General features: G+C 42.3%; 1 protein-coding gene across 2 annotated transcripts in view; it reads left to right on the top strand.

Moving 5' to 3' along the window:
- SQOR (sulfide quinone oxidoreductase) overlaps positions 1 to 17,955 on the top strand; it is a 31,083-nt gene that overhangs the window by 5,261 nt on the left and 7,867 nt on the right. For both annotated transcript variants that reach the window (XM_083412164.1, XM_083412163.1), the window contains exons 2-5: positions 6,121 to 6,372; positions 9,883 to 10,053; positions 12,806 to 12,859; positions 16,652 to 16,846. In XM_083412164.1, coding sequence (XP_083268290.1) covers positions 6,139 to 6,372; positions 9,883 to 10,053; positions 12,806 to 12,859; positions 16,652 to 16,846 — 654 coding nt within the window. In that variant the 5' untranslated portion in view covers positions 6,121 to 6,138. The remainder of the gene's footprint in view (positions 1 to 6,120; positions 6,373 to 9,882; positions 10,054 to 12,805; positions 12,860 to 16,651; positions 16,847 to 17,955) is intronic.

The raw sequence follows: 17,955 nt of genomic DNA on the forward strand, positions 1-17,955 counted from the left end.
ACGCACCTGCATATTTTGTTATGTGCAAATGGCTTTAGATACCTACGAGGTCCATAAACTAGGGACGGAGGTAGCGCTGTGGGTTAAACCACAGAGCCTACGACTTGCCGATCAGAAGGTTGGCGGTTCGAATCCCTGCGACGGGGTGAGCTCCCGTTGCTCGGTCCCTGCTCCTGCCAATCTAGCAGTTCGAAAGCACATCAAAGTGCAAGTAGATAAATAGGTGCCGCTCCGGTGGGAAGGTAAACGGCGTTTCCGTGAACTGCTCTGGTTCGCCAGAAGCGGCTTAGTCATGCTGGCCACATGACCCAGAAGCTGTATGCTGGCTCCCTCGGCCAATAAAGCGAGATGAGTGCCTCAACCCCAGAGTCGGCCACGTAAAGGTCCCTTTGCCTTTACCTAGGTCCATAAAATACCATAGAGCATATATTCAACACAAAAAACAGCAACAATTAGTTGTTGACAAAGGACAGCTGAACATATAAAGGGGTTGCATTACCTTCAGTAGCTTAGGGCCTCATCAAACCTAAATCTGGTCCTGACCATGATCAACTCCCGCCCGAAACCTGTGTCCCCACTGTTGAAGGATGTGTGGATCCAGAACTGGCCTCCACAGTCACTTACGGACTCACAGTTCAAACTGTGTTTATGGAAGACAATCTTATTCGGCTACGAGTGATCGCCAAAGAAGAAGATGTAAATTCAGGCTCGATGGCCTGGGTCTGCACTAAGAGGCAGCCGAGATGGTCCCCAATCCCTGCTAAATAGCTCCAGCCCCTAACAGGAGTCAACTTCAGCTCTGTACTGCTCAGCACTAAATTGCAGCCTTTTGCTTACTTGGCATTGAGTGGGCTGTATGTAGCATAAACAAGACCTTGGAGGACAACGTCTCTGCTTTACATCAAACATTCTCGCCATCCAGAAGATGCTTTTATATGTGTGTTTACCTGACCTCTGGCTGCTGTCTCTGCAGCCATAATTCTTCCAAACTAAACATATCACCGTTATGGTCTGTAGGGGTGGGATGAAATAGAAGGCCAAGTTTTCCTGATTTCCACCATCTGTCTGCTATCACATGTTGTACCGTAGTGCAGAGCATAGGCTCTCCCTCACTCCAGTTTCACACCGAGAAAAGGTGTTTAGTAGTTTAGTCATGTCCGACTCTTCGTGACCCCATGGACCAGAGCACACCAGGCACTCCTGTCTTCCACTGCCTCCCGCAGTTTGGTCAGACTCATGCTGGTAGCTTCGAGGACACTGTCCAACCATCTTGTCCTCTGTCATCCCCTTCTCCTTGTGCCTGCCATCTTTCCCAACAGCAGGGTCTTTTCCAGGGAGTCTTCTCTTCTTATGAGGTGGCCAAAGTATTGGAGCCTCAGCTTCACGATTTGTCCTTCCAGTGAGCACTCAGGGCTGATTTCCTTCAGAATGGGTAGGTTTGATCTTCTTGCAGTCCATGGGACTCTCAAGAGTCTCCTCCAGCACCGGAATTCAAAAGTATCAATTCTTCGGCGATCAGCCTTCTTTATGGTCCAGCTCTCATTTCCATACATCACTACTGGGAAAACCATGGCTTTAACTATATGGACCTTTGTCGGCAAGGTGATGTCTCGGCTTTTTAAGATGCTATCTAGGTTTGTCATTGCTTTTCTCCCAAGAAGCAGGCGTCTTTTAATTTCGTGGCTGCTGTCACCATCTGCAGTGATCATGGAGCCCAAGAAAGTAAAATCTTTCACTGCCTCCATTTCTTCCCCTTCTATTTGCCAGGAGGTGATGGGCCCAGTAGCCATGATCTTCATTATTTGATGTTGAGCTTCAGACCATATTTTGCACTCTCCTCTTTCACCCTCATTAAAAGGTTCTTTAATTCCTCCTCACTTTCTGCCATCAAGGTTGTATCATCTGCATATCTGAGGTTGTTGATATTTCTTCCGGCAATCTTTATTCCGGCTAGGGATTCATCCAGCCCAGCCTTTTGCATCATGAATTTTGCATATAAGTTAAATAAGCAGGGAGACAATATACAGCCTTGTCATACTCCTTTCCCAAATTTGAACCAATCAGTTGTTCCATATCCACCTGCTGGATTTTTGTCAAAAAGCAGCCACGTAATTTTGGCATAACTTCGGGACATGAGCTCCGCGCAAGGCATGACGTATAGTAGCAACAACTGGTAAAAGATAGACGTAATATTTTACGAGGACACAAAGGAACAATATGGACAGAATAAATGTCACACACAGGAAGTACAAGGATACAGTATGAGATCTTCACTTGTAGACATAAACCATTTTATGTGTCACCACGAAAAGAAGTTAGAAATATTGCTGCTGTTGTATAAGGGGTTACTATGATGACTGGAATGTAATTGAGATCAATAAGATTTTGGAATACAGAAATAAAGTAAATCGTCAAACCATAAATTGTAGCACACTGTGGGGGGGGGCACCTAAATTATATAATTTGGTGTTTGAATGATTGATATTAGGAACTGTATTATCATAAAAAAAAAATTAAAAATCCTTCCAGTAGCACTTTAGAGACCAAGTCGGTCTCTAAGGTGCTACTGGAAGGAATTTTTTTTTTATTTTGTTTCGACTAGGGCAGACCAACATGACTACCTACCTGTAACTTGTCTTATAATTTAACATTGATATAATGAGGCTATTATTGGATTATTGTAATTGAAAACTAATAAAAATTATTGCAAAAAAAAGCAGCCAAGTAAAATAAGTCCATTCAAGTTTCTATTCCTTTTTTTCCTTTCTCCTTCTGTGTTGGAACTCCTATTTGGGGACTTCCCTGGCTTTTTTCTGACCCATGTAGGACCAGTCTGGATAGTTAGCCTTGGTGAGGACTTGACGTTTTTATCCCCAAAAAAGTTTCTGATTGAGTTTCCACTGAAATGAGGCTGCATTTTAATGTTTTAATGTTGTATGTTAATCTTGTTTCTTAAGCTGTATTTCAATCGATTTTTTTTATACTTGGTGTTAGCTGCCCTGGGGGGGATGGGGTATAAATAAAATTTATTATTATTATTATAGTCCACAAGATGCTGCTGGCAGTGGACAGCATTTTGCGCTCTATAAAATCCAGGTGGGCACCAAATGTTTTCTCTGTTGCAATCACTCTTGGGACAGCTGCTCTTGGGTCTACTGAACTGTTGCACACAGAGGACTGTGGGGATTATATTGTGTGCTTTCCACCACTTTTTTACAATTTGAAGGAAGCTGCTGTTTAATCATTAAGCCACAGAGCCTGGTGGAGAAGGAAACTTGCAGTCATCCCCTTTTCACTGAGCACGAGTTTGATAGCAAGAGCTTTATTTACAGGGCAATGATGGAGATATGGAGCATATGCTGTTGGGTTATACGTTTATGCTTCCACTGCCAAAAGGGGAGAAAGGATTGTGCTTTTATTGCTGTCTAACTATAAAACTAGTGCAAAAGTTAACTTTAATTTTTGACCTTCGGACAGCGAGTCCAGCCATAGTTTTATACCCTCTAACACAGTGGTCTCCCTTTTGGGGGGAACCACTTTAAAATCACTGGGAAGTCTCAGCAAACCACATAATAATAATAATAATAATAATAATAATAATAATAATAATGTGTGTGCATTCTGCAAATCAAAGCACATACAAAACATTTGGTTTCCCATAACGATGGCCTTGCTGGTCTAATGAGATGGGTGAAGAAAAGTAAATATATATATTTTCCATCAGCGAACAGCATCTATGTTGGCAAATCAGCACCCAGCCAAAGGACATTTCCCCTCTGTTCAGTAATCTGGTCAAAATGGCTTCAGCCTCATAGAATCATAGAATTGCAGAGTTGGAAAGGACTTTGAGCATCATCTAGTCCAGCCCCCTACAATGCGGGATTTTTTTTTTTTTAAATTATTTGATTTCACAAGTATAAAATTATAACACTACAAACATCCACATCCACATTTAAAGATTCCTTTGAATCTCTAGACGTCCCACCTTTCCTTCCATTGGTCCTATTATTAACCTTTTCTACTGCATATTTTCCAACAGTCCATATTTTAAGTGACTCCATTTTGTCCATAGTATTTGCTACATTACAAGTGTTATTGCAACCCTGCTAATCTTTTCATCCAAGATAAATTATAAATTCCCCCCATTCTTTTTGAAGTTTTGGTCTTCATGGTTCCTGAGCTCTCCGGTCAGTTTCGCCATTTCGGCGTAGTCCAACAGTTTAATTTGCCATTTTTCTCTGGTAGGGACTTTATCTTCTTTCCATCTCTGGGCTAGTAGCATCCGTGCGGCTGTCGTCACGTACATAAAAAGTCTTTTCTGCTCCTTTGGAATATCAGCACCTACAATTCCTAATAGAAAAGCCTTTGGATTTTTTTTTTTTAAATAACAGTTAGCTTAAACATTTTTTCAACTCGTTATATATCATTTCCCAGAATGCTTTTTTTATCTTACACTTCCACCACATATGGTAAAAGGTGCCTTCTTTTCTTTACATTTCCAGCAGATATTTGTACCTGTCTTACACATTTTTGCTAGATTACAGTGGTACCCCGCAAGACGAATGCCTCGCAAGACGAAAAACTCGCTAGACGAAAGAGTTTTCCGTTTTTTGAGTCATTCCGCAAGACGAATTTCCCTATGGGCTTGCTTCGCAAGACGAAACGTCTTGCGAGTTCTTTTCCTTTTTCTTAAAACCGCTAAGCCACTAATAGCCGCTAAGCCGCTAATAGCCGTGCTTCGCAAGGCGAAAAAACCGCAAGACGAAGAGACTCGCGGAACGGATTAATTTTGTCTTGCGAGGCACCACTGTACTAGGAGTCAAATAGCATCTGTACATCATTTTCATTTATTTCACTGTACAGCATGCTGAAAAATGTAAGTCATTTTCCATAACCTTTCCCAATCTGAAAATTGGATCCCTCACCCAGCCCCAACCCTGGTTTAAATGCATAGATTTGCTGCCATTCCATTAAGTTTGGCTCATTAGTGCTGCTAAAGTTGTTTATTCTGCGGCTTATCCAGAATTGATCCGAACTAATGGCCTCTTAAACATCATGCTGGGTTTTTCCAGCAAAAACAACACAATCTACTTCCTTCATCCGATATGACTAATGAAGCCGACTGCAGTCCACAAAAGCTTTAGGCATAATAAATTTGGGGTAGCCTTTAAGGTGCCACAAGACTCTTGTTTTAGTCACCAGATAGTCTCTTTGCCCCCAACTTTTAAGGGATTAAATTCAGGGGGGTGGATGCGAGGTGGCAAAAGATCTCTCAGCCTGCTTTGCAAAGCCTGGGTCTGGAAAGGAGAAGGAAACGGTCGAAAGAGCTGAGTCATTTGTCCTGAGTACAACATGAGTGCTCTGTGTATATCAAATATAGCAGCCTTGCGAAATTTCACTGAACGTCATCCACTTTCCCCAACTTCCTCCTGTCAGGAGAAGTCTGCAGGGCGAGGGAAAACAGAATAATAGGGAGCAACTCCCCTGGGAGGAAAAGTTGCAACATTCGGGACTTTTTAGTTTAGAAAAAGATGAGTAAAGGAGGGGGAATGCGACAGAAGTGTATAAAATTATGTTCACATGTGGTGGGGATGGAAATATGTACATGGGGGGGGGGAGGGTGTTTAAGGAGATAACAGAAATCACTGGGTTAAAGCTGACCAAAAGTCCAGAAGTACCTGGTTCCCTGTAACTTGGCTTCTCGCAGCGAGGGAACCGCCAGAAGGCCCTCGGTGCTGGACCTCAGTGTCCGGGCTGAACGATGGGGGTGGAGATGCTCCTTCAGTTATACTGGGCCAAGGCCATTTAGGGCTTTAAAGGTCAGCACCAACACTTTGAATTGTGCTCGGAAACGTACTGGGAGCCAGTGTAGGTCTTTCAAGACTGGTGTTGAAAGTGGTGCTTCAGGTTAAGAACAGTTTCAGGTTAAGAACGGACCTCTGGAACGAATTAAATACTTAACCCGAGGTACCACTGTACTGTCTTCCTGCTCCTGGGAAGATTCAGGATCAGGATCAAGAGGAATGCAGCCCTCCTCAGCACGATCCCTGACGGTACCCAAACAGTAACGTAAACCAACGTTCCTTTTCACCGCTCACATCTCTCCTTATCGCTTCGCAGATTTGAGGCTGGCCCAAGATGGCAACAGTTGGATTCATGTCTTCGTGTGCCGGTGTGCGTCCCATGGCGCCTTTGATGAGGCAGGGGGTTCAGAAAATGAGATCGTCCCAGTTCCACACCACAGCCAGGTCTGCTTCAAAGGATTACTACGAGGTGCTTGTGCTAGGAGGAGGCACCGGCGGAGTCTCCATGAGCGCACGGATGAAGCGAAAAGTCGGAGCTGGCAATGTGGCGGTTGTTGAGCCCAGTGAGGTAAAAATGTGGCTCTCCCTCTTCTCCTCCTGCCTCCATCCCAGTGGGCAGCAAGTTCCTAATATTAATAGTTACCTCCCATGCATCGCATTCCTCTCCCACAGTTATTCCGGACAGAATAATCTTGAGGAGTTCTCTCTCACGGCTGAGCAGGGGTGGGATGTATATAAATTTGCTAAATAAAACCAATGTGCATAATTTCAATTAGGTGGTGCTAGGTCTGCTGGGACGCGGGTGGCGCTGTGGGTTAAACCACTGAGCCTGGGGCTTGCCGATCAGAAGGTCGGTGGTTTGAATCCCCGCGACGGGGTGAGCTCCTGTTGCTCGGTCCCTGCTCCTGCCAACCTAGTGGTTCAAAAGCACGTCAAAGTGCAAGTAGATAAATAGGTACCGCTCCAGTGGGAAGGTAAACGGCGTTTCCGTGCGCTGCTCTGGTTCGCCAGAAGCGGCTTAGTCATGCTGGACACATGACCCGGAAGCTGTATGCTGGCTCCCTTGGCCAATAAAGCGAGATGAGCGCCGCAACCCCAGAGTCGGTCACGACTGGACCTAATGGTCAGGGCTCCCTTTACCTTTAACCTTTAGGTCTGCTGGGGGAGAAATTTACTGTTCGAAGTTTGTAAGCCTCGTTTAAATTAAAAGAAGAACACTATAATTTATTTAGGAGACCACTGTAAGCAGATGAGAACATTAGCAGGATTCTAATAACACTTGTAGTGTAACAAATACGATGGACAATATGGATAGATATAAAATGTAGACAATGAAATAAGATACCGTTGGAAATGTTGGCAATAGGACCCATGCCTGGGATGGGGGGGGGCGAGTCTCGAGATTCAGAGAAATCTCAATATACGGATATGTATTTGGTATTGTTATAACTTTTCATTTGTAAAATCAAATAAAAATGACTTAACATTTTTAAAGAACAACACTCCATGGCAGGACTTTAAGCAAGCAATCAGAGAGAGTCGCCCTCAGATCATTTTTGCCTGAGACTAGATGTTCTCCTGTTAAACAGGGTAGGATTGAATGCTGCTCACCCACGTATAAATTGTCTCAGTTTTGGCCTTCATTTTTGATACTTAGGGGGCTGCAACATTCCTGTCTTTTTGCATTGCATCCAGAACAACAAATGCTTTTTGACCTGGAAAGATCACTCACCGGGCGGGGTGTGGGTTTCTCTTCTAATCTAGAAATAGAACATCCAGGACTTGGGCTGAGTTTATGCATTTTGAAATATTTAAATTTGTCGCCAGGTGGTGAACATAATCTGCAGCTGCCCTATATGGAGTTGGAGCACGCATTCAGCTGTAGGCTAGGGAGAAGGGAGACATTTGATTCAGTACACTTTTAAAGACAAATCATTGTAACTCGCACCATGTGAGAACCAAAAGGCAGCAATCCATCAGAATTTGCAGTTCTCTGAATTTTGCTCTGCTGTTCTCCAGCCATCTATTGTGTACAAAACTACATACAGTGGTACCTCGGGTTACATACGCTTCAGGTTACATACGCTTCAGGTTACAGACTCTGCTAAGCCAGAAATAGCACCTCGGCTTAAGAACTTTGCTTCAGGGTGAGAACAGAAATCGTGCTCCGGCGGTGCAGCGGCAGCGGGAGGCCCCATTTGCTAAAGTGGTGCTTCAGGTTAAGAACAGTTTCAGGTTAAGAACGGACCTCCGGAACGAATTAAGTTCTTAACCTGAGGTACCACTGTACATAAGAATAAAGCATGTATAAAAAATGCCCATACAGTGGACGCTTGGGTTGCGAACGTGATCCGTGTGGGAAGCAGGTTCACAACCCACAGTGCCGTGTCTGCGCAAGTGCGGGTTGCGATTCGGCGCTTCTGCGCATGCACAAAGCACGATTTAGCACTTATGCGCAAGCACCGAAACCCAGAAGTAACCCATTCTGGTACTTCCGGGTTCGTCGTGGTGCGCAACCCGAAATCACGCAACCCAAAGCGTCTGTAACCCGAGGTATAACTGTATTAGTGAAAATAACATGAGGGGAATTTGCTTTGCAAAAATTTATAATGGGCAAAGTTGCATACAAATGTATATCTTAGGATAAATTCACATTGAATGCTGCTGAATTTTTATGAGGACCTAAGAAACATAATTTGCAGTGTAGAAATGTGGAAAAATGAGAAATAGAGAGAAACAAAAATTGACAGATTTCATGGACTACATGGAATTGGCGGAAATGACTGGCAGAATCCGAGACCAGGGAGAGGAGTCGATGGAAGAAGATTGGAAAAAATTTAAAGTATATTTACAGAAATATTGCAAAATTAATGAATGTTAGAAGAATACTGGAATGAAGTTATATGGTTTTAGCAGAAACGTTATTAAGAATTATGCAAAAACTGATTGTTAATGGGCTAAAGTCGAAAATTTAAAATTAGACCGTGTTAAGATAAATTATAGAACAAAAAATTGAGAAAGAGGGAAAGGATTTGCTGAATTAGCTAATTTGAACTAGAATACAAAAAAGGGAGGTGTGAGGAAGTCGAGGAAACAAGCAAATGAAAGATAAAGATATGAAATTTGGATTTGTTTTTAAAATGTTTTTGTTTTTTCTTGTTGTTCTGTTGTACTGTTTTCTCTTTCTATTTTTGATGTATTGTTTGTTAATTTTTATTGGTTTTTCCCCCCTTTTCTTTTCTGTAACTATTAAACCTCTAATAAATATTACTTTAAAAAAAAATTGACAGATTTCCACATTCCTACTGTAACCCCCTATTGTTTATTCTGAGCTGTGGCCTTCTAAAGACAGGTGTTCAGTAGCCCCCATACTAAAGATTATTAATTGGAGATGTTACAATTTAAGGACTGAGGTACAGATGCTCCTTTCTTATCACACCTGCTTAGCTGACTTTTGAAAGAAATCCCTCCAGTGCTCAGGCTATGTGGCTTCTGCTCCTGTTTTTCAGAAGCACTATTTTAATTTTTATTTCTTTTATTATAATTTTTATTAGTTTTTTTAACATATCATTTTCAACAGCAATTAAACATACTTTTACATCTTATTCAAATTTTTGATTTCCATCAATCCTGTCTGAAAATTTTCCAGTCTAATTTCTCAGTATGCATTTCTTATCTTCGCTATTACATTTCAAATCATAACCAATATCTCTTATCTTTTTCTACTTTGTAACACTTGTATATTTCTCCTTACAAAACTTCTTGTAGTCCTACTAGCATCATTTGTTGATTACAGTTGCTCTTCAAATAATTCAGATACTTCTTCCAATCTTCTGTAAATCTCTGGTTCCGCAGGTTTCGAATCCTTCCTGTTATTTTGTCCAATTCTGCATAGTCCATTAATTTCGTCTGCCATTCTTCTTTCATCGGAATTTCTTCTTGTTTCCATTTCTGGGCTAACAACACCCTTATCGCAGTTGTTGCATATAAAAACAATTTAACATCATGCCTATTAATGTCCTGACCTATAATACCAAGTAAAAATGCTTCTGGTTTTTTAAAAAATGTATATTTTCAGAAGCACTATTATCAGCCACTCTGGACTTTGGTCGGGGCAGGAGCAAAACCACTGGCACCTTGTTCCCGTCCAACGGCAAGTGTGATTCCTTCCGGTGTAAAGTGGATCCAATCCAGAGTTCAGAAGCTGGATCCAGACAAGAACTGTGTCCATCTGGAGAACAACCAAAAGGTAAGCTCTCAGCTGCCTCTTCATTTAATCCTCGTTACTACAAAAACTGAAGCTCTGTACTTTACGGAAACTTGTCACCTTGATGGAGAATACAGTGGTACCCCGCAAGACGAATGCCTCGCAAGACGAAAAACTCGCTAGACGAAAGAGTTTTCCGTTTTTTGAGTCGTTCCGCAAGACGAATTTCCCTATGGGCTTGCTTCGCAAGACGAAACGTCTTGCGAGTTCTTGCGAGTTTTTTTCCTTTTTCTTAAAGCCGCTAAGCCGTTAATAGCCGCTAAGCCGTTAAGCCGCTAATAGCCGCTAAGCCGCTAATAGCCGTGCTTCGCAAGACGAAAAAACCGCAAGACAAAGAGACTCGCGGAACGGATTAATTTCGTTTTGCGAGGCACCACTGTATTGGAAACTTGGGCTAGAGACAAGCAGTTGCATCCAATATTAGCCCTGCTCACAGTAGACTCATTGAAACGGATGAACATCACAAATTAATTTGGAGATGCTATTTAACAGCAGTCAGATTAAATCAAATAAACAAGGAATATTCGGTGTTATTTTGGAGGGGATGCCAGGAAACCGGGAATTGTGTTCACATGTGGTGGAGGTGTAAAGACGTACAATTATTTTTGGTAAAGGGTGTTTAAGGAGATAACAAAAATCACTGTGTTAAAGCTGACCAAAAGTCCAGAGGTAGCGTTATTATCGATTTTCAACGGGGTGGAAGGTTCACAGGCTAGGAAGAACCTGCTCACAAATTTATTGACAGCTGCACAAATTATTATAGCTAGGAAGTGGAAGGGGCAAGCAGAATATAGAATGGAAGAATGGTATACAGAGGTGTGGGATATAGCTATTAATGATAAATTAACATGTGTCATTAAGTTAAGACGGGGAAGATGCAAGAGAAATGATTTTGAGGATAATTTGTAGAATTTGTACTATTAAATGGGAAAGGGGTCAAGCCATTGCAAGAGGTGTTGAAATTTGGGGAGGTTGCTTAGTTACAATGGAATGGTCTCGGGGTGGGGTGCACATTTTATTCTTATTTATTTATAGATTATTACTTTGCCAAAAAGAAAAAGGAAATGAAAGAAACTGGTGAACATGACTAACTTAGATCCATTCATTTCAATGGGCCTACTCCGAGCAGGAGTTGGGTACAACCTATTGCTTCCAAACAGGGTGTCATAGGAGATTTTACAACTTGCCCCTTGTGTGATTGTCTTGGAGCTACAATCCTATACACATGTTGACCTGGGAGTCCCATTCAACTTAATAAGGCTTACATGTGAGTAGACATCTATAGGATCACACTGTTAAAAGTGATGTGCAGGCAACTTCCAATTTATGCAGGGTTTATGTTCCAAGGCACCGTGTGCTTAAGTGAAATCATGTATGTTTGAAACATCCTTGGAAAAGTTTGCAAAGACCCCACCCCATCCCATTCCGCCACTTTTTGTGAAGTTTTGGGTCACTTCCAGGTTCGGCATGATGCGGGTTCGGTCATGCACATATTGGACGCGCATAAAACAGTTGGTAAAGGTAAAGGTAAAGGGACCCCTGACCATTAGGTCCAGTCGTGACTGACTCTGGGGTTGTGGCGCTCATCTCGCTTTATTGGCCGAGGGAGCCGGCATACAGCTTCCGGGTCATTTGGCCAGCATGCTCACCCCGTCGCAGGGATTCGAACCGCCAACCTTCTGATCGGCCAGTCTTGGCTCTGTGGTTTAACCCACAGTGCCACCTGCGTCCCTAGAAACAGTTGGTGCCTTAATGCTAAAAGTGTGGGATATAATGATTAGTTCATGCTGGTCCATTGTCACTTAGAATCATAGAATTTTAGAGAAACTTATTAATGTACGCTACTACAGTGGCAAGAATGTTACTTGCCCCAAAATGGAAAGAAGCAGAAGTCCCAGCAAAGGAAGAATGGATTAAAAAAAAAAATAATGTATGGAATATGCAGAAATGGCAAAACTTACCAGAAGAATAAGAAATCAAGATAACAAACGTTTTATAAAAGAATGCAGTATAGTGTATTTTAAAATGGGGTTTTAGAGTTTTTTAGGGGGTTTTGAATGTTTTATGTAGTTTTTATGGAGTTTTATGGAGTTCCTGTTCCGGTATGATGGCGACCAGCACTCTACTAATGTGAGCTCGTTGATTTTATCTTTTTATTTCCCCTTTTCTTACTCCTTTTAAAGACTTTTAATGTCTTTTTAATCATTTCAAAAATGACCTTTTAAAGACTTTTAAAGACTTTTTGTAGGAGGATATGGTGATTGTAGTAAAACCTCTCAGCAGTTTGCCAGAAATTTTGAAAGGATCAATAAAGAAGTTAAAAACAATTAAATTTATAGATAAATAGAGTTAACCATGAGAGAGATTGAAATATGTCAACACCTATGTGCGTGAATAGGTTCACCTAAACAGAAATGGTTTTAAGCAGGAGCTGGTATTTATTGGCCTGAGGTACGAGTTAAGTCTGCTTCAGGTCAAGTTGATATTTAGAAGTTCTTGGCTATTAGGACCCACGGAGGGGGTGGGAGGAAGTCGCGAGATTCAGAGAAATCTCTGTATATGGAAATGTATTTGGTTTCGTTATAAATTTATACTTGAAAAATAAAAATAAAATGATTACAAAAAAAGGAGAAGTTATTGGCCAAGGCTGGTCAATGAAGCTTGTGAAAAGACAGCTTTGTAGCATAGATTGGCAAAGATGCTTAATGTAATGAATGGCTTGCTTATATTACAGATATCTTACAAGTATTTGATCATCGCCCTGGGCCTCCAGCTGCATTTTGAAAAGGTATTTTTTTATTTTAAAAAATCTCTGTTGGTAAAAACTCTGGTGTGAAGCAGGATAGAAAGAGTTACTTTGGGCATCATTTTACTGCCCATCCTGCATTTGTCTCATGCAGCGCCGCTTCTGTTCTGCTGCAGTCCGGCCGCAAATTGCGTTATTCAACTTAATAATAATAAGAAGAAGAAGAAGAAGAAGAAGAAGAATTTATTATTTTTACCCCACCCATCTGGCTGGGCTTCCCCAGCCACTCTGGGCGGCTTCCAAAAAAATATTAAAATACTGTAATACATCAAACATTAAAAGCTTCCCTAAACAGGGCTGCCTTCAGGTGTCTTCTAAAAGTCTGGTAGTTGTTGTTCTCTTTGACATCTGGTGGGAGGGCTTTCCACAGGGAGGGTGCCACTACCGAGAAGGCCCTCTGCCTGGTTCCCTGTAACTTGGCTTTTCGCAGTGAGCCGTCCGCTGTGGTGAAATGACATAGCTTACGTAATGTTTGCAAGTGGTCCCAAAATTATGTCATTACATTGTCGTTTTGTTAATAATAATAATAATAATAATAATTCATTCCCCGCCCATCTGGCTGGGTTTTCCCAACCACTCTGGGCATCTGCCAACAGAATATTAATAATAAAAATAAAAAAGTGATAATCTTTGGCAGTTATAGTCTAAAACATCAACAGTCCACCAAGTTGGTGAAAGCTGCTGCTGCCCAGTGCCCACTTACCAGAGAGTAAGCCCCACTGAAATGCACTCCAGTGCCCTGAAAATTCACTTTCTGATTCTTGAGAGTCAAATTGCCTTTAAAGAAGGCCGCACCTTCCCCGCTGGCTGGATTCTAAATGTTTCTGCTGGAAAACCTTACACCAATGAAAAATCATGTTTTGGTTTTTCCTTGAGATTTTATATTGTTTCCCAAAACTGGCAGGGGTGGACGGACAAAAAATTCATCCGCGGAAGGCATTTCAGTCTGGAAAATGTTGCAGTTATTTGCATGCAGGTGTGGAGCCAATGTGCACTTAGAATACCGTATTTTTCCGTGTATAACACGCCCCCTTGTATAAGACAACGCCTATTTTGGGGGATTCCAAATTAAGAAAATGGGGCGGGGGGTTGCCCAGAGTTGTTGAGCTTTTTTGGGGGGGTTGCCATAAATTGCTCACCCACCTGACCAACGCTGACAATCACCAAAGCCACAAATCGCCTGACTACTCGCCGCAAGCAGCCACCAATCACCCGCCCAATTGCCGCAGTGGCTGAAACCAATCGCCCGCCCCCACTCTGCACTATCCACGTATAAGACGACCCCCAATTTTTAGCATTATTTTATAATAGAGAAACAACATCTTGTACATGGAAAACTACAGTATCTACAATCCAACACAGAGTTTAATGCACTTTGAATACCACCGATTTCAGTGGTTTTAAGTGTACTAGAATCTGTGATGAGCTGGGGCCAGGATGTTCAGCGTCTGGGTGCTGTGAGGGCATTATTTTTAATTGAGAGTGTGTGCATGCAGACTGTTTGTTCCAGATGGTGATCATGACAAGACAAGTTGCATGTACAGTGGTACCTTGGGTTAAGTACTTAATTCGTTCCAGAGGTCCGTTCTTAATCTGAAACTGTTCTTAACCTGAAGCACCACTTTAGCTAATGGGGCCTCCTGCTGCTGCCGCCGGAGCACGATTTCTGTTCTCATCCTGAAGCAAAGTTCTTAACCTGAAGCACTATTTCTGGGTTAGCGGAGTCTGTAACCTGAAACGTATGTAACCTGAAGCGTATGTAACCCGAGGTACCACTGTAGTTCCTGAAGGCTAACAGAGAAGGCCTGCAGGGGCCCTCTGGTGGTCTATCTTAAGAAGTTGAATGTATCCGAAAGTCTAGCACTCGCTTCATGCATGGGATCAGTGTGAGAATGAATGAGCTTTGCTTTGCTTCAAATCGGGGAATACTCACAGTTCATGTTAGAATATGACAGTTAATGGGGGAATTTTGGCCATATTTAGAAGTACATCCAGAATCGAATTTCATTTCCCTCATCAACAATACAACCTCTTTTATTTAAAAAATAGAAACAAGTCAAATTGCTCTCTGTTTCAGACTGCTCATGTTATGTGGAGGAAGGCTTCTTTAACTTACGCATGTGCAGGTTTTAAAAAATCTTTATTGAAAGTTCACAAAGTACATGATTATATGGGCACCAAACATGGTGAGACACAAACAAAAAAGAGAAAAGGAAAAAGAGAAACAGAACCCGTGAGGAGGGAAAACAAAGGGGGGGGGACCCCAAAATTGTATATTTTACGAGGTTGCTATTGTACTTCGCCAGATCTTAACCTGTTACAGTATTTGTAAGAATGGATTCCAAATATCATTGAATTTGTCCATGGCAAGTCTGCGTTTATATGCAAGTTATTCATATGTTGCAAGTTTGTATAAGACTTCAGTCCAATCGTAGAAGGGAGCCGCATTTTTATTTTTCCCAGTTCATCAAGATCAGTCTTTTTGCTGTGGTAAGGGCACCAAGAGTCCACTCATGTTGTCCTTTTGTAGGGTTCCATGTGCTGTAATTCAAGAGGATATTTTGCTCTGTAAATGTAAGGTTGTTCCATTCAGTTCTGTTGATGGTTTCAGTTAGTAAAGGTAAAGGGACCCCTGACCATTAGGCCCAGTCGTGACCAACTCTGGGGTTGCGGCGCTCATCTCGCTTTATTGGCGGAGGGAGCCGGCGTACAGCTTCCAGGTCATGTGGCCAGCATGACTAAGCCGCTTCTGGCGAACCAGAGCAGCACATGGAAACGCTGTTTACCTTCCCCCCAGAGTAATACCTATTTATCTACTTGCACTTTGACATGCTTTCGAACTGCTAGGTTGGCAGGAGCAGGGACCGAGCAACGGGAGCAATGGGAGCTCACCCCTTCGCGGGGATTTAAATTCTGCCAAAAATCTATCAAAATCAGACAGTGAAAAAACATGTTTTAGAAAAGCATTATCCCTATTGCATCTCCAACGCATGTGCAGTTTTTACCAAATTATGACCCCATAGCCTTCCATACATTCAAGGAGGCATCAGTAATTTGAGGAACAGTTAATATCCAAGACAGGTGCCTGCGACCCTACAGATATTATTGGACTGCAACTCCTATTGACTCTAGTTAAAAGATGCCCAACGCCCCAATCCATGGTGGGAGTTGTAGTTTAGCAACATCTAGAGAGCTGCAGGCTACTCATTGCCTGCCTATACCAACCAGCAGATACCATGTGACATATTACACAATAATATGCCTTGTTGTTTGTGCGAAGACTTGATCTGAATATTTTACCAGTTGCAGTGGTACCTTGGTTTACGAACTTAATCCATTCCGGAAGTCCGTTCTTAAACCAGAGTGTTCTTAAACCAAGGCGTACTTTCCCATAGCAACGGGGGACTCAATTTACAAATGGAACACACTCAACAGGAAGCAAAACATGTTCTTGTTCCAAGGCAAAGTTCACAAACCAAAACACCTCCTTCCGGGTTTGCAGCGATCTTAATCCAAGTTGTTCATAAACTAAGTTGTTCTTCAACCAAGGTACCACTGTATTGAATCAAGATAAACGCTGATGTAATAGTTCTGATCATGATCTTGGTCCCAAGAAAATCTATAGGATTTGTTTTACTATGTTACTGGGGTTGGCACTTTCTTCTCATACTCAATTGGTTTAATAACGTAGCTGGAAAGATGCCGCTATCAATTTGCATTTCCCACGCGCCTGACACAATTAAATACTACGCAGCTAATTTTGTCTTGTTGCAGATCAAGGGCTTGCCCGAAGCTTTCAACACTCCTAAAATAGGCTCCAATTATTCCGTTCACACCGTGGAGAAAACTTGGAAGGCTCTGCAAGATTTCCAGGGAGGAAATGCCATCTTCACCTTTCCAAACACACCCGTGAAATGTGCCGGAGCGCCGCAAAAGATCATGTACTTGTCAGAGGCGTACATGAGAAAGGTATGCGCTGTCTGCTACAGGAAGCTGGGCAGACTTGATAGATCTGCGTTGTGGCTTGAGCAGATGGCAAGATCTTTGCAATGCAAAAGGGCCAGAGCTTCATCTGCACAGATATTATGCTCTTTTAAACTGCTGGGACTCTCAGCCTCTGTTCACAAAAACTTTTTAGCTATTAGGGTGGACTTCTCTCTACTCTGCTGAGAAAGATGGTGGCAGGGAGGCTGTTATGTTATAAGAAAAAAATATGATTATGTTATAAGAAAAAAACTGCTCCCTTTCCCTTATGGGGTATTCCAAAGCCCATATAGAGTCCTTAAGTGGGTTCCCTATCGGTAGGAGGAAATAACAGAGGTCAACCAGAGAATATTGAGAAGCAAATCGGCTAGTAAGCCTGATCTTTATTCAAGAAACTGTTGCATCAGGGTCCCCACTCACCACACACTGGAGGGAGGAGAAACCCAAACAATGGTGTGCAAGCTCTTATATAGACCTTTGAAATTGCCCACCCTCTAGCCCAAGACCACCCCCCAAAACATACATACATACATCACCGGAGGAGGCAGAAATTTGAGTGTTGCTTCTCTTCTGTCTGCCAAGATACCTGATAATTCCCTACTTGGTTACATTATTATTATTATTATTATTATTATTATTATTATTATTATTATTATTAATTATTTATACCCCGTCCATCTGGCTGCATTTCCCCAGCCTCTCTTGGCGTCTCCCAATCAAGTGTTAAAAACAGTACAGCGTTAAATATTAAAAACTTCCCTAAACAGGGCTGCCTTCAGATGTCTTTTAAAGATAGGATAGCTGCTTATTTGCTTCACATCTGAAGGAAGGGTGTTCCACAGGGTGGGTGCCACTACCGAGAAGGCCCTCTGTCTGGTTCCCTGTAACCTCACTTCTCGCAGGGAGGGAACCGCTAGAAGGCGCTCGGCGCTGGACCTCAGTGTCCGGGCTGGATGATGGGGGTGGAGACGCTCCTTCAGGTATACAGAGCTGAGGCCGTTTAGGGCTTTAAAGGTCAGCACCAACACTTTGAATTGTGCTCGGAAACATACTGGGAGCCAATGCAGATCTCTCAGAACCGGTGTTATGTGGTT

Source organism: Podarcis tiliguerta, assembly GCF_965153285.1.
Source record: "Podarcis tiliguerta genome assembly, chromosome: 14".
NCBI classification, from domain to species: Eukaryota; Metazoa; Chordata; class Lepidosauria; order Squamata; family Lacertidae; genus Podarcis; species Podarcis tiliguerta.